The following is a 25,262-nucleotide window of genomic DNA, read 5'->3' as shown; positions in this document are numbered from 1 at the left end:
CGGAGTCGCAGCGCGGCGGAGCCGTTTATAGAGCACCCGGCGGAGCCGCGGCGTGTGGCGACGGCACGGCGGGGGCCGCGCGGTTAAGGGATGGAGGGGGGTGGGCAGGGGGTTCCCGCACCTGGGTTGGGGGCTCCCGGGGGTTGGGGTCGCTCCTGTGGGCTGAGCCGGAGGGGGATTGGGGAGAGCTGCCCCAATCGGGGGCTTCCTGTTTCCATGGTGACCCACAAAGCGGGCTGCAGCCCCCCCGAATCGCCCAGAGCGGCGGGTACCGGCGGCTTCGGCCACTCGGCTGGGCCGAACGTGAGCGGGGGGAGGGATGGAGGGGGGTGTGGTGCGTGGACAGACAGCAAGATGGGGGCTGAGTGCTGCCCTGGGGCGTGGGTGAGAGGATGGAGGATGGATGGAGGCCGGGGTGGGTGGGGAGATGATGGAGCGATGGGTGGGTGGGTGGGTGGATGGATGAAGGCAGGGATGGAGTGAATGGATGGATCGATGGATGGATGGGTCTATGGATCTATGGATGGATGGATCTATGGATGGATGGATGGATGGATCTGTGGATGGATGGATGGATCTATGGATCTATGGATGGATGGATGGGTCTATGGATGGATGGATCTATGGATGGATGGATGGATGGATGGATCTATGGATGGTTGGGTCTATGGATGGATGGATGGATGGATCTATGGATGGGTCTATGGATCTATGGATGGATAGATCTATGGATCTATGGATGGATGGATCTGTGGATGGATGGATGGATCTATGGATCTATGGATGGATGGATGGGTCTATGGATCTATGGATGGATGGGTCGATGGATGGATGGATGGATCTATGGATGGATGGATCTATGCATCTATGGATGGATGGATGGATGGATCTATGGATGGATGGATGGGTCTATGGATGGATGGATCTATGGATCTATGGATGGATAGATCTATGGATGGATGGATGGGTCTATGGATGGGTCTATGGTCGGACGGCCAGACGGATGGAGGGACAGGACAGATGCGTGATGGCGGGTGCCCGGCCGTGGGTGGCTGCGCAGGGATGACTGCACTGCCGGCCGGCCAGACGGATGGCCGCTGCTGGGCTGTGCGCAGGACGGAGGGTGCACAGGCGGGGCGGGAGGGGTGCCGGGGCACGCCGGGCGCAGGGCGGGCCTGGGGACACGCACCCACGGCCGCGGGGGACACGGACCCACGGGGGGGGTGCTGCCCCTCCCGGCCGCCAGGGGGCGGTAGCGGCCGGCGCCGCGCACATGCGCAGAGGGTGAGGGCGGGGCCGGCTGCGGGCCCCGCGGCGCCCCGGCAACAAGTGCTGAGCGCTGATTGGTCGAGAGCCCCCAAGAGGCATCGGGATTGGTCTTTCTGCCACAGACACAGACCTCCTCCCTCTGCCGGGCACGGCCGCGGGGCCAGTGCCGGAGCGCGGCGGGAGTAGGACAGCCAATCAGAAAGGGGTGCGACATGATAACCAATGGCCAGCCAGCGCCGCCCATGAGAAACCAATCAGCGTGCTCCGAGCTGCGTCAAACCCCGCCCCCACGCGGAGACCGCGAAAACGCGCCCGGCGGCGGGAAGCGGGGCGCTGTGGGCGGGGCCTCATCGCCGCGCAGCCAATGGGGAAAGCGGGCGTGCGGTGGGCCCGAGTCCGGTTCCGGTTCCGGTTGGGTCCGGGTGCCGGTTCGGGGCCGGCCGGGGCCTCCTGTCGCCGCCGCCATGGAGCCGGCCGAGGCGGAGTTCCTGGCCGAGAAGGAGCTGGTGACGATCGTGCCCAACTTCAGCCTCGACCGGATCCACCTCATCGGGGTCGGCGGGGCCGGGGGGTGGGGACGGGCCCGGGGGGGGCCGGCGGGCAGGGCCTGGAGGGCAGGGGGACAGGGTTTGGGGGGCAGCAGCGGTGGGTCGGGGGACAGAGCCTGGCGGGATTGAGGGCGGGGTGGGGACGGGCCTCGGGGCTGGGGGGGAGAGGGGCTGAGGGGACTGGGGCCCGGCTGGGGCCCTTGGGGACGGGGAGAGGGGACGGGGGCACGGGGAAGGGGCTGAGGGGGTGGGGGGGTGGAGGAATTGGGGGTCTGCTCTGGTGGGGGTGGAGGGATTAAGGGGTTGGGGGGTAGGGGCGGGTTAGGAGAGGAGGCAGCGCAGCCCCGCAGGGGGTTTGGGAGGGGGCAGTGCTGCCCCCCGCCTCTCCGGTGCTTTTGCAGTGGCAGCGCAGCCCCCGGCACCTGAGCCTTGGCTGAGGGGGTGACCGGCTGCCCGGGGTGCTGAGCCCCCAGCTCTGGCAGCGGGCGCCAGGATCTGCCCTGGGTGCTGGGCTCGGCTGCCACCTGCCTCCGAAAGTGCCTGAGCCTGAGCCCGGGGAGCTGCGTTTCCAGGATAGGTGTAATTTCTGTAAAACACTTTGAAATAGGAAACGCGCTGGAAACGTTAGTTATTACTTCTCAAGGGAGAGGAGGAAAAGTCGGAGAGCAAGAATTATGGGAAACGAGAGGAGGAAATTCAGATGCTGTTTGACTCTGGCTTTTCCAAATCCCCCAAAAACTCATGATCCCTGGAGATGGCTGAGGCCAAATCAGCAGACAAGCACTGCGGTGTCCCAGCCCTCACTGCCGCCTTACTCTTGTCTTCGATTTGTCTTCCAGGGAGATCTGGGTCCTTTCAATCCCGGCTTGCCAGTGGAAGTGCCTGTCTGGTTGGCCATTAACCTGAAGCAGAGGCAGAAGTGTCGGCTGATCCCTCCAGAATGGATGGATGTCGGTAAGGATGGCGGCTTCAGCCCTGGGCTTCGGCGGGTGCAGTGGAAACACGAAGTAAAAACAACAACTCTGGTTTTCACCATTAGTGGGAAGCTTAATTCAACAAACACAAATGACTCTGAGAGAAGGATCTAACGTTCTACCACTGGAATTCTTTATATTTACAGGAGATGTAATCTTCCTGGTTAAGTCAGGCATTTAGCTTCTGTTCCTCTGCTGAGGAGGAAGAACAAGGGTTAGATTGAATCCCCAGCCCCAACACTCATCTTCAGAAGCAGCCACTGGTCTTTCTGAGCAGCACTTGCATCTCTCGCAAGGCTTGTTCAGAAGGAGCACCGGGGACCTTGGGTGACGCTGTGTGAGGAGGGAGGCCTCGGAGAGCGTATATGTGCGTTTATCGCTGGTTCACCCACCCCCTGAAATCCGTTTTCCGTGAGGGCATTGGAAATGGGAGGTTGTCTCACTCTCTAAAAAGTGAGAATTGTGGCACCCTCCCTTTTGTCGTCTCAGGGGAAACTGAGATAGAGAAAATGCAAACACTTGTGGAGCCGCAGCAAGAGGGAAACCTGCACCAAAGTGTTCCTGCTTTATTCATTCAAGGCCACGAACACTACTTAGCGCACGTGTTTTGTGGTGAAGGGACCGCCAATCCGTTTGGGGATCAAGCTGGTGTAGATCCAGTCTCCCGTTTTTCGCGGGGGCGGGGTAAAAGTGTGCCTGGAGCACTGAGGGTCTGGCAATGTCTGACTGTTCCTGGTTGTATTTTAGAAAAACTGGGGGAAATCCGGGACCAGGAACGTAAAGAGGACACCTTCACTCTGATGCCCAGTCCCTATTATATGGAACTCACAAAGCTGCTGTTAAACTAGTAAGTAGGAAATGTATTGTAACAGTTTCCGCCCGAGTACATGCTTACATAGACAATTTTTCAAGCTTTCGTTGGCAGCGGCCCCAGAGGGTGGTGGGAAAGTGAGAGTTAATGGAGGTTTATTTCACAGCGTGCCAAGATCTCGTTGCAGCAGTTTTCTCATGGTAACTTTGCATTTCAGTAACTTGGGGATTGCTTGTTCTGCGGCCTGATAATTGGGACTGCGCCGCTTTATTGAGCGGCAGCTAAGCGTAGAGGCCTTGAGGATCGGCAACGCGTTCCATGGCTGCAATCTGTTCAGCAGCCTAAACCCTCCAGGCTTCTTCCTTGGCTCTCCTTCAGGAGGAAAGCTCCTCTTTTCTCGGCCTGAGAAGCAGGAGACCAGGGATATTCCGAGTCTGAACTCGTGCCTGCTGAGGCATTTCACTTGTAAAATGTGCTGGCTGGTATTTTTCTCAGTGCGGGCTCTTCTGACTTTAAGCCCTCGATTACGGCGGGGTGGTCATTTAAGCACTGGCTTTTCCTCTGGAGATGACGCTCTTGGCGTGCAGCTCCTTCCCTCACGCTAGAATAACCCTGACAGCTCTGTCCGTGTGAATTGATCTCATCTCTCGAGGTCCTTATGGCAGCGCTGAATTGCCTTAATGGGAGGATGTGGCACAACTCGTACGGTCCTTTCAACTTAATACTCTCTGATAGAGCCACGAGAGCACAGAGCCGGGGCTGTAATCGCAGCCGAGTCCTTTCAATTCCCCAGCTGCCCGTGACTTTGGCCGGGTTATTGGCCCTCCGCGTACCTCGTACCAGCTGGGCAATTAAAGAGCAGAAGGATTCTAGTGAGAACCAGATGCTGCATCAGAGCTGAGCATTCCTGGGTAAATAAACTGTCCCAAAAATCCCAGCAGCAGAAGTACCAGGCTGGATTTTAATGTCGAGTTGCAGGGTTGTTGTTTTTTTCCTCTCTAGCAAACTGCTCTGCTTATGCCTCAGAGGGCTGAAGAACTGCCAACGTTACTTACACCAGTGACATAACGTACGGGTCCCTCGCAGCCTGTTCTGATCCGCTCTCTCCTCCTCTCAGCGCCTCAGACAACATCCCCAAAGCCGATGAGATTCGAACGCTGGTGAAGGATACCTGGGACACCCGGATAGCCAAGCTGCGGCTGTCTGCGGACAGCTTCGTCAGGCAGCAGGAGGCTCACGCCAAGGTGCGGCGGGGACGAGCCGGGAGAGCTCTGCCAGCTCTGCGCTGGGAGGATTCCAGATGCCGTGCGATTGTGTGGGCTTGTGACTGATGAGAGCTGCTCGTGAAAATGCTGGTTGGGGCATGTTTTTCCTGGGTTGTGGGTATGGCAGTTGGGAACTAAAGCCGTATGCTGAAACCTTGCTTTATGGGCTGGTTGCAGCTCCCCGTGCGTTAAGGAAACAGCGCTCTCGTTGCTCGTGGGTTTCTCTTGACCGGGGGTGGCAGCTGGGCCCGTCCCTTGGGGTGTCACCGAAGGAGAAACGTGTGCCGCAGAGCTATTTTCCGAGTTCCTTGTGGCAGGTCTGTTTCTCCACGTTCTGCCCTTTTCTCTTTTAGCTGGATAACTTAACTTTGATGGAGATCAACACAGCCGGGACTTTCCTTACTCAAGCCTTAGATCACATGTACAAGCTCCGAACTAACCTTCAGCCTGGCGAGAGTGCCCACTCCCAGGATTTCTGAGGTACTAACCGGGCCAGCGCTCCAACCTCCCAGGAGAGGGCAGTGGAAGGGAGCAGGCTCTGCTCCTCGGCCTTCATCTGACCAGCCTCTACCTCCCTGCCCAGATCTGAAACCTCCCTGCCCAGATCTGAAACCTCCCTGCCCAGATCTGAAGCCACCCAAGCCTCAGCTGCCTGCAACCCCTCCTGGGCTGGGCAGCAGGCACGCAGGCAGGGGTTCTCCTTCCCAGAGGAGAGAGCAAGATTCCCGTGGCCGGACGGGAATCGCTCCAGAGCTGCCGATGGCACGGGAACATCCCCGCACGATCGCTCCTACGCGTTCCCTCTTTGCAGAGGTCGAGCTCTCTCTTGGGTTCGAGAGATCTGCTTGGTGCAGGTGGTGGCTCGCCAGCGCTAGGCTGCTGTCTAATGATGTCAGGAGGATCTCTACGCCCTGGAGAGTGTGGGTGTACTTCATAGAGGGAACTTCTGAGGGCAGCACAGGCCACACACTGGCTTGAAAGCGATAAATTTCTAGGCGGTGCTTCGCCATGAATTTTCTCAGAGCCTTGAAAAAGGAGGAAGATGTGCCGGCGATGAGAGGTGTCTGCTGCTCTGCTGGGGAGATCAGCCGGGAAGCAGATCCATCTGCTCTTTGGAGAAGGACAAAAGAAAATGGCTTTCCCTCTCCAAAGCCAGGCTGTCTTGTAATATCCTACGTCTGCCTTTTTTTTTTTTCTTTTCTCTTTTTAATCTGAAACTGTGTGTACGAAAAAAATAAAAAAATAAATTAATTGCAGCTGAGTCAACGGCATCAAATTAGTCCCTGTGTTTTGTCGCACGCTGTGCATCAAGCGTACACGGGTTAAACAATGCTTGGAAAAACCCGCAGCTCTCCTCTGGCTCCAGCCCCGTTCCCCTGCGGCAGACCGACAGGCGACGGCAGGATCCTCGCCGGCGTCGGGCTGCGTTGATGGCAGATGTAATTATTACGGGCAGAGGGGGGAAAATGCCGGCTCGAACCCGACGGCGGCGAGCCGCGAGCGGTGCCCTTCCCCGAGCATCTGGGCCAGGCTCCGCTCGGCTCCTGCCTGCCATCTGTGCCCTGCCTGCTTCGGCCGCTGCCCGCAGTGCTGCCCGCAGGCAGAGGGCTCCGACAAGGTGAGGATGGCAGGAGCTGCCCCCCCGGCGAGGCTGGGGGATGCTCGGAGCAGGGCTGCTTTCCCATCGCCGCTGGGGGAGAAAGAATCCTTTGCCAGCGTTGTGGAAGAGTTTATTATTGTTCTTGGTTGGGTTTTTTTTTTTTTGGATGTTTTCAGAAATTACAGCAATATATTCATAAATACCTAATTACTACATTCAACAAATAATATATTACATTACAATTAATTCAAACAAGTACACTTAGAACATGTTTGGGGGGGGGTTTTCTCCTTTTTTGGGGTTTTTCTTCTGTTTGTTTTGTTTTCTTTCACAGCATCTAAACTGCCCCCAGCGGGCTCTGCCCTCCCAGGCTCTGGCGCAGCTGCTCGAGCGATTCAGCACGGGGTACGTACAGACAGACACGACCGTTCCCCATGGCCCCGGGGGGAATAATTCTGAGAAATCAGTCCAAAATACGTGATTATTGGTGAGGGGGGAAAAAAATCTCAGGATGGGAGCTGCTACACAGCCAGGCAACATCCCAGCCAGGCTCCTGCCCACGGCCTCATCGCGGCACGGCGGCGAGGGATAAATTGCCGATGATTTTCCATTCCCAGCTTCTTCCCCCGTTCCTCTCCCCAACACACGGGAAGGGAAAAAGCGAGTCGAGCAGCGAGCGTATTTTGCTGTGTTAAAATTCATTGTGAAGCCCGGAGTTGGCAGCGGCTAGGCCAGAGGCTGGCGATGCAATTGGGGATTTAAAAAAGATTAAACTAATTTCTGTCACAAGGGCATTTTGCTTTTTAATCTTGCACAGCTTTTTTTTTTTTTTTTTTTTTTTTTTTTTTTTTGGTGAAGCCAATGGGAGACGGGGTGGGGGGGGAAACGGGGGGGGCTGTTAATGCTTTCTTTGCGAGTGCAACAAGGGAATTTAAAGCAGAAAGCAGAGGTCACCTTTTCCCGTAGATGTGAGCTTGTCTGGTGGCAAATTAAAAAAAAAAAATAATTTAAAAAAATTTAAAAAAAAAATATATATATATATATATAAAAAAAGCCTCCCTGGGGAGTTAGGGTGTGCGATGATTGGAAAGTGGCTAAAAATGGCACCGTGTGGTGCCAAGCCTGGACCTGCCGCCCCAGCCCGACGCCGCAGGCAGCTCCTGCCCGCCGGTGGGCACGAGGTACGGGCAGGAAGAGCTCGACCCGGCTTGTCCCCGTGATGCCACCAACCCCGTGCCAAGCTGCGGACCCCGCGGGCGAACCCCGGCTCCCCCTGCCCAAACCACCTTATAGTGCCGCTCTGATTGTCTCGGTATTTTTGGGGGGGGGGGGGGGGGGGGGGGGGGACGCAGAAAGACACCCCCCGTGCCACCCGTCCCCAACCCCTCCAGCCCTCTGGGTGCCATCGCTTTGTATTTTTAATTTGGCAGACGGAGCCCACGCAAGGCTGAGAAACCACCCGGCACCACAACACCCACAACTGCCCAGAGGGACCAGAAAAAGACCCAGAAATCAAAGAAAAATGGTAAAAAAAAACCCCAAACCCTAAAAATAACAACCCAGGAGGTGTTGAGGGTGGTGGAAGGGCTCAGCTCCGGGTTCCCGAGGGACTGGCAGTGGGATGGCACCTGCCCTGCGGGAAAAGGGCATTTATTTTTCCTGGGATTTGTTTTTTTTTTTTTTTTAATTCTTTTAAAACACTTCTGTCCTGACCAGCAGCCCTACTAACACTAAAAGCAAGTTAATCTTTTTGCCAAAAACAAAAAAAAAAGAAAAGAAAGAAAATAAAAAGGGGAAGGGAGAAGGGGGAGGGGAGAGGAAAAAAAAGGCAAAAAAAAAGCAGAAACATATTAAAAAAAAAAGGCAAGCTTTTTATAACAATAATTAAAGTAATAAAAACATACAAAACTTTTTTTTTTTTAATATATATACACAGTACAAGGCTGAAGCACCTTTTTTTTTTTTTTTTTTTTTTTTTTTGTCTTTTAAATCGCAAAAACACGGTGACCGACTCCGACAAGTTAACCCCGCCGGGGCCCACCGTCGGCGCGTGTCCGTGCCCCTTCCCCGCCAAACAGGAACAAAAAGGTACCTTCAACCAGTTTATTGACTTTATTGTTTTATAGCGAAGTGCATTTCCAGTGGAAAGCCCCGGGGTGGGGTAGGGGGGGAGGCTCCCGGTGCCGTGCCAGGGAGGAGGGGGCTCGGCGGCTGCTGGCCGGCCGTCCCGCACCCGGCCCCGCGGGGCTCCTCCAGCCTTAGTGTTGTTGGTGGAGTCTTTTAATTGTAATTAAAAAAACAAAAACGAAAACAAAACAAAAAAAACCCAACAAAAATGAGCGCTATAAAGTGTGGGTGGGTGGAGGGGGGGGCCCGCAGCGCCCTGTCTCCCGGGAGGAGAGCCCGAGCCGGGCTGGCGGTTGCTTGCAGAGGACCGGAGGGGACGGGACGGGGTCCGCTCGCCGTCTGCTCGCCGTCTGGTGGGCTCCCGGCTCCCGTGCTCCTTTGCTTCATGCATGGCACATTCTCCGTTTATTTTTTTTTTTTATTATTATTATTTTTTTTTTAAATTTTATTTTTTTAGCTTCAAACCTCCCAGTGAAAAATATTAAATATTCAAGGTAATAAAATAGATTATTATTTCTAGACTATATGTTCGGCCTAGCCCAAGGAGCGTCACCTGGGATACCCCTTGAAATAACCCCTAGACCACTGCATTGCAGGCAAGGCAAGGCACTTCCGCAGGTGATCCAGCTCGGCTTGCAGGCGCTCGCGCTCCGAGACCATCTTCTGCTTCTGGGTCCTTAATTCCTGCAGGCAGCCAAGGGGAGAAGGCAGAGTCAGGGCAGGCAGCGAGGAAGGGATGGGATCCCTCCCGGGTGCCCCGCGGAAGGTGGCAGGGGGGATGCAGGGGTGCCTGTGCCCTGGGTTTTGGGGGGGTACGGCCGCGGCCCCGCTCACCGCCATGCTGTGCGAAAGCTGCTCTGCCGTCAGGCTCAGGCTGTAGTGCTGGGCCTCCAGCCGCCGGCACTGGGTCTGCAGCACTTGGCGTTCCAGGTTTTGTTCTGCAAGGCCGAAGGGAGAAGAAGGGATGGGGTGAACGACGGCTCCTCCGGTTCCGGGCACGGCACAGCGCCGTGTCCGAGGATGCCAGCTCCACGCGAGGCTCGGCCCAGCCGCAGCATCCCTGAGCATCCCCGGCCCCTGCACTGCCCGCCAGGAACCTCCCGTGAATACAGCCGTGAATATATGAATTTTTCACGTATACATCAATTTTCACTGTCGCCTCTTGCTTTTATGCCACTCCTGCCGTGCCGGGGAGCCACCAGCACTTCCCTGACCCATCCCACCGGTCAGGGTCCAGTGTGGTTTCACCCAGGGGAAACTGAGGCACGAAGTGGGGGTTTACCCCTCCCTCATCCCTTACCTTCTATATGTTCCTGGTAAGCTTCAAAAATTGCCTCGATCCCTTGCCACTTGGGCCTGGGGTACTCCTCCTCCTCTTCCTCCTCCTCCTCTTCCTCCTCTTCCTCGGAGGCCGAGTCGTGGGGCAGCGGGGGCAGCGCCCGGTGGGGCAGCGGCCCCTCGGCCGTGCCGTTGTGCGGGGGGGCGGCCAGGCGGCTGGACGCCTGCAGCTCGGGGATGTTGTAGTGGATGGAGGCGTCGAGCTTGTGGTTCTGCTCCGCCGTCAGCGCCGCCGTCCCCCCTGCGGGCACCGAGCATCAGCCCCCGCTCGCTCCCCGCGTCCCCCACCCGCTCCCCGTGTCCCCCGCCCCAGCGCTGCCCCCCCCACCCCGAGGCTGCATCAGGAAAGATGCTCCCCTCAAGGTACTGATTTCCACACACACCCCCCCCCCCAGCCATTTTTGGGGGGCTGCAGCATCTTGTGGGGGTTTTCATCACCCACCCCACGCCCCCGGCACGCTGGAGTAACGACTTTTTGCTCATTGAATTGAGTGACTCTGGGCAGAAGGGAGCCATATCCCAGCGCCTTATGTTCATCGATGAGCTCCTGGGATGCCCCAGCAACACGTTTGCCGGTGGATTTTGTGCCCTCGGCGGTGCCAAACCCCGGCGGGGGGGCCGGGGGGGTCTCCCACCCCACGGGGATGCCATCCCGGTGGTACCCAGCCAGCTCCCCCGTTACCTTTGTGCTTCTGCAACGCCTTCTGGGTGGACTGCAGCACCGACTCGTGGAACTGGTGGGCAAACTCCTCAGCGATGAAGGGCTCCCAGGGCTTGCTCTTGCCGTTCATGCTGTGGGACAGCGGCACCGGGATGTCCTTGGGCAGGGGACCCCTGACGTAGCTGAGGATGCTCAGTGCCTTCTTCCCGGGGTGCCCGTCGCTCAGCCGGGGCTTCTCCACCGACGCCGCGGCCGATTCCTTGGCCCTCGGTAGCTCCTGGGGTCTCAGCTGGTCTAACCTGCCCGGCTCTGCCGTTTTTTGCGCTTCCGGCACGGAGACAGCGATGCCCACGGGTTTATCCGGGTCCAGCAGGAGCGGCGGCACCGGCGGCTCTTTGGGCAGAGGAGGAGCAGAGGCGGCTGCAGCGGGGGGGGGGGGTCCGTGTCCCCCGTGACGCAAAGCCGTGCCCCCCCATCCCGCTGGGCAGGGGATGCCCCCCGGCCAGCCGAGAGCTGGGGAGGGAGCTGGGGTGCTTACCGGCGGTGGGGCCACTGGGGCTGTCCCGCGGGGAGCTCTTCACCACCACGGCGGCCGGCGTGGTCTTCTGCTTCATGGCCTGGAGCATCTCCACCAGCTTCTCCTTGTCTGCGGCATGGGAAGCTGAGGTTTAGTGTAGCCTCTGCTCAGTAGAGCAAGCTCACGGCCCCCAGGCACCCCCAAACCAGTGAGTGGGGACCCCCCCCCCCCGAGCCGGGGCCGGCCCCGAGCGTGCACGGGCCATGGCTGTTACCTTTCCTCTTCTCGGCGCTGATGTGCGTGAGGTTGAAGATGGTGAGGAAGCGCTTCTTCTCCTCGAAGTTGGGGCTGTTGTTCATCTCGTCGGGGCTGTAGCGGGTGGAGAGCGGGAGACGCGGGGAGGGCGTGCGGCGCTTGTTCTGCACCGTCGGCGGCGAGGGGCTCCTCTCCCGCAGCATCCGCCGGCGCTTGCGACGCTTCTGGCTCAGCAATTCCTCCTTCTGCTGCTGCGTGGTGAGGCCGAAGAGCTGCAGGAACTCCAGCTTCTGGGGCACCGAGGGGGGGAGAGCAGAGCAGGGTCACCCCCAGACCGGTCCCCATCCTCATCCCCAGCCCTGACCCCCTGGTGTCTCTGCAACCGGCTGGGGACGGCGGCTGCACGGCGGCACTGGGAGCTGCTGCCCGAGGAGGGGGTGCTGGCCCGGGGGACAGAGGGGACAGGGGATGGCGAGCGCCGGTTGTACCTCGGAGGATGTGTCCAGCTTCAGCGGGGGCTGCTCGGCCACGCAGCGGAGATGGGCCCGCACCTCCTCCTCGTCGCTGTCGTCGCAGGAGTCGTCCAGGTCGTAATAATAACCTGGGGATGGGGAGAGGCTGGCGTGAGACTGGGGAGACCACGGTGACGCTGCGGGGACCCTGGGGACCTGCGGGGACCCTGGGGAACCCTCTGGGGACAGGGGTGCAGCGGGGTGCTGCTGCACTGGGGGATGATGCTGGAGGGGAGAGGTGGGGGGTCCAGCGTGGGTCCCAGCAGGGTGGGGGGTGTAACCCCACGGAGCCCCGTCCCCGCTCCACCGGCTGTGGGACCCCGCAGGGCATTGCCCACCCCCGCGTCCCCACTCAGCATCCCTTTGGGATGGGTGGCGGGGGCTCAACAGGAGGGTTAACGGGACACGGCCCGGGGTGGCTGCGGCTGAGCCCCCCCATCTCTGCTGGAGGGGGGACGGCAACACCTGCCCCCCCCGGAGCGCTCCGTCTCCTCCTCGCCGCTGTTCTCATCCCTGCTCGCGCAGTCCCATTAATATTTAAAGCCCGCTTATTAGCCTCAGTTCATCATTTATTAATTGGGCATGTCTAGAGCAGAGGATTTACTGAGCGGCTCGGTTTACGGGAGCGTTCGCATCGCGGGCTGCCGGCATCCCCAGAGAGACCCACCGGCCGCCCCCACCACCACCACGTCCCGGTGCCGGTCAGGGGGGGGTTCCCCGTCGCGGTGCAAACCCGGCACCTCACCTTTCTCGCGGGCCTCCCGCCGCCGGCGCTCCTCCAGGTCGAGTTTGCTGACCAGCCTGCGGTGCTGCTGCACGAACTCATCGTAGATGTACATGGGGTCCTGGGCGCGGGGCGGGGGGGGCCGGTAGGGCGAGCTGGGCTTGGTGGCCTCGGCGAAGGGGGCGGCCGGGGGTCTTTGCTGGCTCAGGATGCTCTGCGTGGACTTCTCCAGCTCGGCTAGGAAGGGGGTGTGGGTGAAGCCCCCGTGCTCCGGGGCACCGGGCTCCCGTCCTGAGGGGTATTTCTCCAGAGCATCCCTCTTCCTCGCCCCCTCCTCCAGCTTCTCGGGGCAGAAGACCCTCTCCACCTTCACCAGCGGGATGCCCTGGCGGCTGGGCTCGAAGGGGGCCGGGTGGCCGTGGAGGGTGTGGGGCTCGGGGAGGCGCCGGGGGGGCTCGGGGGGGCTCTCCATCAGCGAGACGGGGTTCCAGAGGGACGTGGTGACGGGGTGGTGCTGGGGCTTGGGGGAGATGAGCGGCGGGGGCCCGCCAAAGTGCTGCCCCGGCTCCCGGCCGCTCGGCTCGTGGCGGCTCGATCCTGACCTGCGGGGAGAGGAGAGGACCGGAGAGGTGAGGGGCCGGCACCGCTGCCAGCGCACCGGCCGCACCTCGGCACCGGGCTGCTTTTGGGTGAGAAACATGGCGTTAGGGCCAGCCGGAGGGGTTTGTGCACGTGGGGCTGCCATGCTCGTCCCCTCCTGTGCCACTGCCCCGAGGGACAGGCGGGCAGAGTTGACAAGTGGGTTGAGCAGGGATGTGGCTGCATTCCCGGTCCCCCCTCCCCGGGACCCCCGGCACGACCTTCCCCCCCCACGGCTGCCCACCACGGGGCCAGGCAAGCCAGCAGTCCTGGCACAGCCCCGCTCCCCCCGCGGCACGGGCAGCGCCCCGGCACAACCCTCCTCCGACAGCCGGGGATGCGGCCAGCCTGTTAGCGGGATAAATATTTCATGCGCCCAAGCTGTGCATTTAACGCTTTTCCGCTCCAGCGCCCCGGACCTCCGTGCACAGAGCAGCGAGTTCAGCTCAGCGCCGCTCTCTGCCGCCCCGGCACCGTGTCACCACCGGCGGGAGCACCGCCGGCCCTGCCAGGGATCGGGCCCTCTCCCTCCCCGCTGGATGCCGACACCCCCGGGATGAGGATGAGGATGGAGTGTCCCCCGGCTGCAGGTGTTTCGGGGTGATCTTGCTCTCTCCTCCCCAGTTTGGGGCGGGAGCAGAGGACGGGGAAGGGAGGCTGCGGCGGGCACTCGCCTTTGTGCCGCGATCTGCTCCTTATTATCCTCGATGAGCCGCGCTAATCCCCTGGATACCCAAAAATAACAAAGAGAACTGGCGGCAGAGCCGGCTGGATGAGCCCGCACTGCTTAAGCACTTAGCAATGGGGGTGAGCAAGCCCCTGTCAATCAGGGGGTGCAGGCACGCTCCTCTTCCCCCCCAAACCGCTCAGCTTTGGGGCAGGTTCCCCCCCCGCCCCCACAAAACGGGGTATCCCACCGCCGGGGTCTGCCGCACGGCGGGGAGCTGCGATTAGCGGTGCCGGGTGCCTGGGCAGCACCTGGCCGCTCGCCGCTGGCCCCCGGCCACCTCCCGGGCTCCTCGCCTGCCGCCGCGCAGATGTCGGGCACCGGCAACGCCCGGCATTGCCAGCGCAGCCGGCCCGGCTGGCACCGCGCGATGGGGATCTGCTGGCGCCGGCCGAGCACGGCGGCTTCTGCTCACGAGGGTGTGCAAGGAGCGAGGGGCACGGCTACGGGGTGGCCGGAGCCGGCTAACGGGGGGGGGTGGGGGGGGACACAGCCACGGGGCGACGGGGGAAAAAAAATCCTATAGATATTACGGCTGCGACGGGGGAAAAAAATGCTATTGGGTTTTAGGGGGAAGCTGCATCCCTGGAGCGGGGCTGGCAGCATCCCTACCTGGGGTGCTCCGGCCGATGCTCGGGCTCGGGCTGGCTCGGGGCGCGCCCCATGTCGAGGTGCTGCTCCAGCACTTGTTGCCGAAACTCCGAGACTTGGGATTGCCGATCTTCCTTCTCCTGGCGCAGCCGGCGCTGCCGGGCCAGCCACTTCTCCTCCTCGTTGGTGCGGTGGATGAGCAGCGCCGTGGCCGCGCTGCTCCCCGGCAATGGGAACACGTTGTGGTTGGGGATGAGGCTGGGCACGGGGTGGTGGGAGGCCGGCGGCTGGTGCAGTGGGTGCTGGATGGGCTTCGGCGTCGGCAGCACCGAATCCTTGAGTTTCTCTGGGTTGGAAAGGAGGTGCCAGAGAGTCAGGGCAGGGAAAAGGAAGGGGGGTGCTACCCGCGGCCAGCGCTGGCTATCATTGGGGTGCACAGGGTCCCCCCCAAGCATCCCTGCGGGCGGGAGGCACACGGAGCTGCGGGGCAGCCGGCAGCCAGAGCCCGGCGCTCCCCTGCCCGTGCGGCATGGGGGGGGAGCGGGGGGGGGGGGCTGCCCGCTCGCTGCCAGCCCAGCTGCCAGGCGTGCCACGGCACCGGACCGAGTCAGGTGGCACAGGCACCGCGCCGCCTCTCCGAGAGCCGCGGCAGCTGGGCCTTTGGCAAAGCGCGCTGGCAGCCGGGAGAGCCCGGCGCCATCCCGAGCCACCTCCCGGGGCCACCGACCCCCTCGGCTTTGCCATCTGGAGGGGAAAGAGGACGGTGGCAAGCTGCGCCGAAGGCGGCACCCCCCCGACGGCGTCACCAGTGGGGAACGTTACCTGGTCTGCCGGGCGCCAGCGGCTCCGCCGGTTTGCCCCGCTCCTCGGCCGGGTGCCCCCGCAGCCCGTGCAGCTCGGCCATGGGGAGGAAGGGCCCCTCCATGGCTTTCACCATGCTCAGCTCCTTCTCCCGGGCACGTTCCCGCTGCCTCTCCAGCTCCCGCTCCCGCTCCTTCTCCCGCTCTCGCTCCAGCTCCTTCTCGCGTTCCCGCTCCCGTTCACGCTCCTTCTCCCGCTCCCGGTCGGCTTCTCGCTCCCGCTCCTTCTCCCGTTCCCGCTCGCGCTCCCGCTCCCTCTGCCGCAGCTCCTCGTCCATTTGCAACCTGCAAAGAAAAGCCAAAAAAAAAAAAACCACCAACCCCCAAACAACCCCCGGATGCCTGTTAGCATCCCCCGGGGTGCCCTGTCCGTACCCCCCCACCCACCGTCGCCCCCCCGTACCTCTCGGCGGCGAGGCTGGAGATGCGCTCGGACTGCAGGGCGGAGAGGGAGGAGTGCGAGAGCTCGGGGGGGTACCGTACCCCCGAGAGGTGCAGGTGCATGGCCGAGGGGTGCAGGGGCGGCAGCGAGCCCGGCGCTGGCAGCGGGTAGAAGGGGGACCGCAGCGCCGACAGGCAGTACGACTCGTCCATCCTGGGGAGACGGGGATGCTCAGTGGGATGTGCGGCTCGGGACGGGGAAGAAACCCCCGATTTTCCCCCCTCCCCCTCCCCGGGAACTAATCCCAGGCTGGATGGGGGCTGCCTTCTGCTGGGAGGGGGGTTTGGAGAGCCCCAAAACACCCTCAGTGCAGCCCAACCACCCTCCCACCTGCCCAGCGCCCAAGGCTCGCCCTCCGGCCACCGGCATCCCCCGGGGACCACCCCCCCCCGGTGCCTGCGCTCGGCGATGCCCAACCTGAAGGCGGGGTGCGGGAAGGGGTGATGCGTCAGGTAGCTGGGGTGGTAGTACGCGGCAGCGGCGGCCGGATCCAGGCCGAGGGGCGGCAGGGAGGACATGCGGAGGTCCTCGGCGGTGTGGTAGGGACGGAAGCTGCGCAGGTAATCCTCGGTGACGGCGCTGGGAGGTACCACGTGGTGGACCGGCCGCTGCAGGCTGGGGGAGCAGGGAGATGGTCACCATCCCAGCCTGTGCCCCCCGCCCCGGGGAGATGTCACCCCCTCTGGGATGCTCGGTGGGACCAGACCTGCTGGGGGACGCCCGCATCCTGCAATCCCCCCCCGCCCCCAATCCATCACCAGCAGACTCACTTGAGAGGGGGGAAGCGAGAGTCCTGGACCACGGAGCTGGTGGGCAGCGTGAAGGAGTAGGGTGTCCCTAGGAGGTGGGAGGGGACAGCGGGGCCCCCCGCTTTCTCCTGCGCAAGGGGGGGCTCCGAGATGAGGCGCTCGCGGCCGCTGCTGCTGCTGCTGCCTCGTGACCCCGCTTCTTGCTGGAAGGCAAAAAGAGACACAAACGTTGAGCCAGGCATTAGGGGACGGCAGAGACCCTGCAAGGGACGGGGGGTCGGGGGGTCCCCTGCTGTCTGCCCACCCCGAGACCCACAGCGGGTCCCCAGTGTGACAGTGGGGTCCCTGGCTGGCACCGGTACCCAGGGGAGGACGCATCTGCCGGAGCATCCTCCCGCATCCCGGCTGTCAAGGGTGGGCTGGACGGGCGTGAGGGTCCGGGGGGGGCTACACCAGGGGGGCACCGGTGGGACAGGGGGTGCTGAAGCTGGGGCAGCGCTGACAGCAGGACGCACGTCACCTGCCTGGAGATTTACAGGCCGCTTTGTTCTCCAGAGCTATTAATCATCCAAGGAGGATACAGACCCGGCCGGTGGGAATCCAGCAGCCCTTTGATACCGGCCATAAACCGGGGGTCAGCCCGGCATCCCCCCCAGCCCTGCGGACAGGCCGGCATCAGCAGCCCTGCCCTGCCACGGGGCCTCACCCAGCTTTAATAACCCCCCCCTCCCCAATCCTCGGCACCGGGATGAAGGGCGCTCCCTCCTGGTGCCTGTACCAGCTGCGGAGGGACCCCTGCCAAGGGGGGACCCATCGGGGCGATGAGGGACCCCGCAGGGTCCGGCAATTACAGGGGTGACCTCCAGCAAGGCAAGGTTGGGTTTAATAAAGATTATTTTTCATTACGTCTTCTCCAGAGGAGGAGGAGGATGGCAGCAGCCCCCCCTGCCCCCCATGCATCCCTTCCCCATCCAGACCCGGTCTCCAGACCCTCCGGGCCAGGTCACAGGTCCCCGGCCGTCGGGGACAGTCCCAAGGTCACCACGGCCGGCACAAAGGGCATCCCCCGCCCCCGCCGCCTGCATTAAGGCTTATTGTGCGTGCCAGGCTCTGCTCTAATTACCTCCCCGTCTCGGGGCGTCACGCTGCGAGCGCGGCTCTGCCAGACAATAACCCATGCTCGGTTAACCCCCGTGCTGCGGGGGTCACTGGGGAGGAGGCGACACGGCGGCGGGGGGGGGACATGGGGGAGCCATGGGATGGGGAGCACCCGGACACCCCACGCACCCCTCTGAGCACCCAGGGATCGTGGCTCAATTTATTTTTCTTCCCCCGCCCTCGGTGTTTCTCATCCCCTCCCATCGCCTCTCCGCTTTGTGGTTTAATTAGTCTTTCCAAGTGGCATAATCCCCCCGGGAATCTGCTTGTAGCGTGTGGAGGAGAGGAGAACCACTAACGATGCTTCTTAATTAGCCGCTTTCCACCCCCCCAGCCCCCGCCCCCCACCTTCTTCCTCACGCTCCCCTCCGGATGGCAGCCCGGGGACGATGGCAGCCCGGGGACGATGGCAGCCCAGGGACGATGCTAGCCCGTGGCCATGGTGGGGAGGAGAGGGGCCAAAAGGGGGGTGCCACAGCCCTGTGGTCCCCCGGGAGCAGCGTGGCAGTGCAGCTCCTGGCACCTCGGACCACGGTTGGCACAATCAGCGCCGTGCATGGCATCCCACATCCTCCATCCTCAGAGCGGGGGGGAAACCGCGTACCCCCCAAACACTGCCATACCTGTCTGCCCTCGCTCCTCCAGACCCCGTTGACTGTCTTCGTGGGGGCGATGGTGACGACGGGCGGCGTGCTGGGCACGCTGTGCCCCCCCGGGGGCACGATGATGGGGCCCATGGGGCCACGCTTGGGCGTGCTGGCGGGGGAGCTGTGGTTGGTGGCTGGCGAGGAGACTGGGGACGACTCGCTGCTTATCGAGGACCCTGAAAAATGAAAATAAGCGGGGAAAAAAGGTTAAAAGTGGCTGAAACCACGTTCTGAACTAGCTGAAGCCATCCCACGCCATCCTCCACGGGATGCCCCGCTGCAGGGAGCAGGGATGGGGCACGGGGATGCACGCAGGGCGGTCAGCATCCCTCCAGCCCGCCAGGCTGGACCCCCTCATTCTCCCATCCTGGGTGGGGGGGGGTCCCTGTCCCAAGGGATGTTCCCTCGGTGCTATAAGGCTTTGCCCCCCATGGTGGGACGGGCACCCTCTTGCTCCCATCGAATAGGGACTGCCAGCCCCCCCCCACCTCCTGTACAGCCCTTCATGGGCGCAGCGAGCCCTGCCCGCGCTGCTCGCCCTGGCACAGTGACGCCGATGCGATGCCAACCCCAGGCAGCCACATCTTCTCAAGTCGAACCCGCGGACTCCTTAATCCGGCCGCAGAAGTCACCGCGCGCAAGCCGGGGCACTGGGAGATGCTGGGATGAAGGAGTCACTCCCTGTAACCCTCGGGCAAGGCTTTGGCTTTATTTGCATAATACATCTGTATTTTAAATTATACCCACCCCAGGGACGCTGGCGATATTTGCAAGGGAAAAATAAAAATGGAATTAAAGCGGAGAGTGCAATGTGGGTCGAAAAGCAGAGCTGGAGCAGAAATACAAATTCAACGTTAACTAGGGCACACGGCGCTTGGTGTCTGCTCCGCGGCACATCGCTCGCTCCTAAAACCCAGCCGGGCAGCTTGGGGGGCTCCTTCCCCCCTCCCCGACACCCTGCTCCCAGCAGCCCCAAGTCTGGGCCAAGGGAAGGTTCCCGACATGCCGGCAGGGACCGGCTACTGGCCACCGAGGGGTAGCCCGCGGGCACGCAGGATGCCAGCCGAGAGGCGACGATGCTCCGCATCCCGGCACCGAGCCTGGCACGGAGAGGGGCCTTGTCTCCCCCAGCTCCCCTGAGCGTGCAAGCTGGCTCCTCGCCCTACAAGCGTGCAAGCCGGCTCCCCTGAGCGTGCAAGGCAGCTCGTCGCCCTGCAAGCGTGCAACCCATCTCCGCCCCCCCCCTCCAAACGCCCCGTGCACCCCTCACCGCGCTTACCCCCAGCACCAGGATAACACCGGGAGGCAGCCGGGACGCGGCGGGGCCGGGAACGCCGCAGGGAAGCCCGAGCATCCCCAGGCCCTGGGAAGGATGCAGGATGCTCGGCGGAGCGGAGAGGCCAAGCGGAGCAGCCCGCTGCCGGCCGCCCTGCCTTATTAATTATTCCCGAGTCGCTCCGAATCGTTTTCATTTCAAGAGCGGCAAGACTCGGGGAAAGAGAAAGGCTGCCCGCGACAAAGGAGGCCGCCGATACGGATTTGACACCCACTGAAGTCTATCTTGTCAGCGCAAGGCCAACAACAATTAGCAGCCTAATCCCCTCTGAGCTGGGAAGCCATTACTCACCACGCGATAGCGTTAACAATCAATACCATCACAATGAGCCCGGCAATTAATGAAGCTAAAGTCTTACTTCAGAACCTTAATTCTCGCTGTGTGGCTTTAAACGGGAGGGTTTGTGATCGTTATAATTAACTGGTGGTATTCAGCCAGGAGTTAGTCAATGAAACTAATCTGGATTGGAGATGACAAGAGGCACAGTGTGATGGTGTCACCTTTGTTTTCTGACCTCCCGCTTTCCGCTCGGCGATAGCAGATTAGCAGCCCAGGCTGACAGGCAAATGTAATTAACAGCTGAGACCCTGAAGGAGGAGGGGGGGGTGAAGAAAGGAAGAGGGGTGGGGAATAAAACCCACCCTGCAGACAGACCTGGGCAGGACGGGAGGCAGGAGCCCCCGGCCAGGCGATGGCTTCGGTGCCTCCTTGGGGTTTTGCTGGGATGGAGTCGGTCAGGATGAGGCCCTGCAGCTGGGGATGCTGCGGGGGAGCGGGATATCCCCTACGGACACCCGGCTGCGGTACAGCCACCGGCACCCACGGCAGCGGATCCGTCACTAGCCCATAAAGCCGGAAAAAAGCCACCGATCCGGGGTGGACCTGGTCGGTATCAGCCCATCGGCTGCATCTGCCACGGCAGAGCATCTCCCGTTGGGGGAAGGGTGAGGGAAGATTTGGGGGGCAAAGCAATTAATTTCCCCGGGGTAAAAACCAGAGCGTGGAGAGAAACCCCCTTCCCCACAGGCACCCAAACCCACGTCTATTAAAAACCTCCGGGATGAGCCACTTTGGGCACCCAGATGGGCGAAGATGGGGTTTTTTTCCAAACAAACTATGCAGTCATTAAGGGGAAATCCAAAGGGAACACGGCTGTTTCTCTCCAGCACCATCAAATCCATGCCAAAACCCACTGACGTCCCTTCGGATGGGCTGAGCAGCACGGCGGGGGCACGAGCTGTGGGGTGCGGGGGAGAAGAAAAGGCAAAATAATCCCGCAAACCCAACCGACCGCCCCGAAGGAAGCCGATGGGCTCTGGAGCAGACAGCTGGAGAGAGCCAGGAGCTCCCAGAGAGGCTGAAGCATCACCAAGACCTGGTCCCCTCAGCGTCACGGGGATCTGGAGTCCCCACGTGCTTCCTTGGGAGCAGCCGACGCCGGAGGTTTCGGGTCTTGGCCGTGCCGGGGTATTTCATGGCTGGCGGGGGGCTGCGAGGAGGGTCTTGCAGATGGCGCTTGCAAAAAAGGTCTTCCAAAACGGATCAGGCAAAAAGGATCTGGCAAAAAGGATCTTCCAAAAAAGACCTCGCGAACAGGGTCTTGCAAAAAACATCTTGCAAAAAGCTGGGCATCCTCCCCGGGGACCAAAGCACCCGCGCGGCGGGCAGCGACCCAACGGGGAGCACCCACCGATGGAAAACCGGGGATAAACACTATTTCATCGCAAACGGATGACGCCAGCAGTCTCCCGGTGAAACGCTTCGCAGCCTGGGGACAGGCTGCCTCCCCCCTGCGCAGGCAGGACAGCCCCGGCGATTCCCGCGGGACACGTTCCCCGCGGCGGTGAGCACCTCGGGGTGCTCCGGCACCGCGGCAGCAGCTCACACCCCTCCATCACGAGCTGCACCCCCACACCTGAGCAGAGAGGGAGGGTGCGATGGAGGATGCAGTGGCCGGGCCATCGCAGGGTGACGAGGGACAGGGACATCCCAGGGAGGCCCAAATTTGCTGTGTAGCCAGGCAATTCGGCTGGGGAAGGAAGAGATTTGGGGAGCCTCCAGGAAAAAAATAGCATTTTGGTGAAGCATGGCGGAAGGGAGCGGGGCTGGGGGCGCAGGGAGGACCAGGTCCGTCCCCCCCCATGTTCTCCCAGGCTTTCTCCCGGGGTACGGTGAGCGATACGGCATTTGGATTACTCCGGCTGAACTGAATTTCTAAACTGCCCCCTTGAGACATGACGCCGGGGAAAGACATTAACTCGGGGAATGGCAAGAAAACGCCATCCGCCTGCTCCCAGGCGGGGAAAGGCGCCGACGCTCGGCATCCCCCCGCCCCAGCCCTCGTCCCCGTTCGTCCCCGTCCCCGTCCCCTACCTCTGGGCTCCTCGGCTTGCTTGGCGAGCTTGCGGAGAGCGGCGGCGAAGCTGGAGGAAGGTGCTGCCTGGACGGACAAAGTGCTGCTGGCTGCCGGGCTGCCATTGGGGACGATGGAGCCGTTGAGCGGCGAGGGGGTGAGGGGGCTGACGGTGGCGGTGGTGCGGGTGGCGGTGGAGAGCATTCCTAGGGACGGCGACTTCGGCTCATGGCTCATGCCTGCGAACAAGAGTAGCCCCGCGTTAGGGACACGGGGATGGGAACAGGGAGAGCGGATCCCCAAATTCCCCCCCCCGCCCAGGAGCTGGAACAACCAGTGGGACAAGCAACGTTTTCCCTCTGGTTCACCCCTCCCACCCCAAAATGCACCCCAAGGCAATGGGGGGAAGCGAGCAGGCGGGTACGAGCCCCCGCCACGCTTACGGGGCGGCAGCCTATCTCACAAAGGGAGCAGCTCGGGCTGCTCGCCCGTGGACAACAAGGTGACACGAGGACCAGCGGCTGCTGCCGGCGTCCCACGGCCCCACCGACACCTCAGGCTGGGTCGTTCCCGATTACGGCGTGGAGGGGCCCGTCGGAGCCCCGCAGGGAGGGAGAGGGTGTTTTGGGGGGACACAGGGACATGAGCATCCTGATGGAGGTGATGGGGAGGGGGGGCAGCCCCCTGACTCGTGTGGCGCTGCCAAAACCCAAAGCACCACTGCTGTTCCCCTAATCGCCACCACTGCACCCCCAAATCCCCGCCACTGCACCCTCAGATCCCCCATATTGCCTCCCTGGGACTCCAGCACTGCACCCCCAAATCCCCCCATTACACTTTCAAATCCCCCCCCATTGCAGCACCCCCAGCACCTCCAGCTCCCCACCACTGCACCTTCAAATCCTCACCGTGGCACCCCCAAGTCCCCAGCCTTGCACCCCAAGGCACAGAGGTGCCATAGGGCACAGCGGCCCCTTAGGGTGGGGGTTCGGGTGCTGCTGAGTGGGAGGGTGCAGCCCACCCCGTGTCGTTGTGTGTGTCCGTCCCCCCCCCCGCCGTCACAGCCAGCCGCTCCAGGGCTCTCCACCTCCCAAAACAGCAACTGCTGATGTCAGGGCCCTTAAAATAGATTCCAAACGAGCGGCTTCATTAACACCAGCCTAAAATTAGCCCTGCTCCCAGGTGGGCAGGCAGGCAGGCGGGGGGGCAGGCGGGGGGGGCCGGGGGGGCAGTGGTCCGGCAGTGCAGCTCCCGGCAGGGCTGGAGGCAGCTTGAGGCACCGGTGATGCTGGAGACCCCAGAGCATCCCGCGGCAGAGGGTGGCCGGGCAGAGCAGCGGGTGCCGCAGGAGCCGGGGTTGGGGGGGGGGGGGGGGGCCGTGAGTGCCACTCAGCATTGATTAATCTTTGCCCCCCGGCCCCAGGAGAGGCGGCCGGCGCGGCGGCGCGCGCTCCCCTCTGCCCTCATTATACAAGCATTTATTAACTCCGGTGCTCTCAGCCATTGACTGCCGCCTTGTCGACACGCTCGGCTCATGTAAATTCATTACCAGAACAGCTGGGAAGCCAACCTGCTGCGCCGGCCGGCCGCGCCCGGGCACCCTCGGGCTTTGCACCGACCCGTGGACCCCCGGATGAGCACCTGGGTGCGTCCCTGGAGAGCGGGACGCCGGGTTCTGCCTGCAGTGCCATGTACCCAGGCATCATCCCAAGGGGCGGCAGCACCCCGGGCACAGCCCCACATCCCCCGGGCACTTCCCCACATCCCTCAGGCACAGCCCTGCATCCCCCAGGCACTGCTCTGCATCCCCTGGGCATAGCCCCACATCCCCTGGGCACAGCCCCGCATCCCCTGGGCACAGCCCCGCATCCATCAGGAACAGCCCCCCATCCCTCAGGCACAGCCCCGCATCCCCTGGGCACTGCCCCATGCCCCCCAGCTTCACCCCGGCATAACCCCCCGCCCCAACCTCAAGCCAAGGCTGGAAACACTTTGCTAACCGGCCGGCGGGGATCAGCACGCTCGCGCACGCTCGCTGGGACACGGGGGCTGGTGGTGGAGCATCACCCGTGTGATGCTCAGCTGATCTCCGTGGCCCCAAACGCCTCCCAACAAACTCATGATCCTGCCGGGATTTGCCGGGCGAGCGTGGGGCAGCTCCGAGCCAGCAGCTCACCGGGGAGTTTGCGTTCCCCCCGGGGCTGGCTTGCTAACATGAGCCGTGCCGCTGCCCCAGCCGGGCTCCAAACCAGTTTTGCCGCTCCTGTCCGGTGATAAAATCGGCGCCTCCGCCCTGGCTGGGGCCTGAGCAGTGCCGCTCACCCGCCTTGCCCCGACAGAGGTGGCGTCCGTCTGTCCGGGCGTCCCTGGGCTGCTCTGCAGGAGAACTGCCAGCTGGGGAAACTGAGGCACGGCGGCGGCGGCGGAGAGCTGGCTGGGCGCGAACATCCACGTGGGGATGGGGATGGGGGATTGCGCTGCATCTCCCTGGCATCCCGGCACCGGTGCGGTGTGGGTGCCACTCACCTCTGCGGGTGCCGCTGTCCCCGCGGTGGCTGGGGACGCCCGCCCCCCGCCTGGCTCTCGCCCTCCTCCTGCCCCTCCCCGACTGCTTTTCCCAGCAGGCAGATCCGTGCGGAAAACCAGGTCAAGTTCGGAGCCTGGCAGCAGCCTGGGGTCACACCAGCGGTTGCCTCATCGGGGCGGGGAGCCGAACCCCGAAACGGGGCAAGCTGTCCCTCCGCTACCCCCACCCCTATGGGGGGCAGGGAGAGGGGCTGGCACCCCCCCACCTACCTGCCCCGGGGCAGCGCTCGCTGCCTTCGCTCCTGCAGGCAGGAGGCTGCTGCCTGCACGTCGTCCCCCCCCCCTCCAAGCCCAGGCAGGGCAGGGGGTGCGGGGGCCGCAGGACGCCTGGGTGCCCTGCCGAGGCCCCAGGGGACGTTGGGGACGGGGGACCAGACGATGTGCCACCCCGCGCCCGTCCCTCCCGTAGCGTGTGCCCGGGCACAGCGGCGCAGGGAGTGTCTGGCATTCCCGGTACCTGCTGGCTGCCGGCCGCGGCAGGTCCCTGCCCGGCAGGAGGAGGAAGAGGAGGAGGAAGAGGAGGGGATGGCAGGGCCATCGCCGTACCGCCTCCCCCAACCCTGTGCCACCCCA

General features: G+C 62.5%; 2 protein-coding genes across 5 annotated transcripts in view; one reads left to right on the top strand and one right to left on the bottom strand.

The window, feature by feature from the left end:
* The first annotated feature begins 1,631 nt into the window (after positions 1-1,631).
* On the top strand, positions 1,632-6,143 carry GINS2 (GINS complex subunit 2). Its single transcript, XM_075765589.1, has 6 exons — positions 1,632-1,823; positions 2,657-2,771; positions 3,539-3,638; positions 4,720-4,846; positions 5,221-5,347; positions 5,493-6,143. The coding sequence occupies exons 1-5, from the start codon at positions 1,734-1,736 to the stop codon at positions 5,344-5,346; spliced, it is 558 nt and encodes a 185-aa protein (XP_075621704.1). The 5' UTR covers positions 1,632-1,733; the 3' UTR covers position 5,347; positions 5,493-6,143.
* A 2,894-nt stretch (positions 6,144-9,037) lies between these two features.
* Positions 9,038-25,262, bottom strand: part of GSE1 (Gse1 coiled-coil protein) — a 101,423-nt gene continuing 85,198 nt past the window's right edge. For 2 of the 4 annotated variants that reach the window (XM_075765315.1, XM_075765316.1), the window contains 15 exons: positions 22,124-22,342; positions 18,391-18,590; positions 16,631-16,812; positions 16,278-16,475; positions 15,822-16,013; positions 15,381-15,703; positions 14,580-14,904; positions 12,623-13,203; positions 11,854-11,966; positions 11,385-11,655; positions 11,132-11,254; positions 10,615-10,986; positions 9,895-10,173; positions 9,429-9,532; positions 9,038-9,278 (listed from right to left, as the gene is read on the bottom strand). In XM_075765315.1, coding sequence (XP_075621430.1) covers positions 9,144-9,278; positions 9,429-9,532; positions 9,895-10,173; positions 10,615-10,986; positions 11,132-11,254; positions 11,385-11,655; positions 11,854-11,966; positions 12,623-13,203; positions 14,580-14,904; positions 15,381-15,703; positions 15,822-16,013; positions 16,278-16,475; positions 16,631-16,812; positions 18,391-18,590; positions 22,124-22,342 — 3,617 coding nt within the window. In that variant the 3' untranslated portion in view covers positions 9,038-9,143. The remainder of the gene's footprint in view (positions 9,279-9,428; positions 9,533-9,894; positions 10,174-10,614; positions 10,987-11,131; positions 11,255-11,384; positions 11,656-11,853; positions 11,967-12,622; positions 13,204-14,579; positions 14,905-15,380; positions 15,704-15,821; positions 16,014-16,277; positions 16,476-16,630; positions 16,813-18,390; positions 18,591-22,123; positions 22,343-25,262) is intronic. The other 2 variants (XM_075765314.1, XM_075765317.1) reach the window with 1 other exon arrangement.

This window comes from Balearica regulorum, chromosome 13 (assembly GCF_011004875.1).
Source record: "Balearica regulorum gibbericeps isolate bBalReg1 chromosome 13, bBalReg1.pri, whole genome shotgun sequence".
In the NCBI taxonomy this organism is placed as follows: domain Eukaryota; kingdom Metazoa; phylum Chordata; class Aves; order Gruiformes; family Gruidae; genus Balearica; species Balearica regulorum.
Note: the sequence above shows the minus strand (reverse complement) of the source record. Positions and strands in the feature narration are given on the sequence as shown.

Excerpts from the sequence above, each read along its gene's own strand:
- GINS2 (XM_075765589.1), top strand. The coding sequence starts at position 1,734 with ATGGAGCCGGCCGAGGCGGAGTTCCTGGCCGAGAAGGAGCTGGTGACG. Across the intron at positions 1,824-2,656 it reads ACCGGATCCACCTCATCGGG|GGAGATCTGGGTCCTTTCAA; the intron begins GTCGGCGGGGCC and ends TTTGTCTTCCAG. Across the intron at positions 2,772-3,538 it reads TCCAGAATGGATGGATGTCG|AAAAACTGGGGGAAATCCGG; the intron begins GTAAGGATGGCG and ends GTTGTATTTTAG.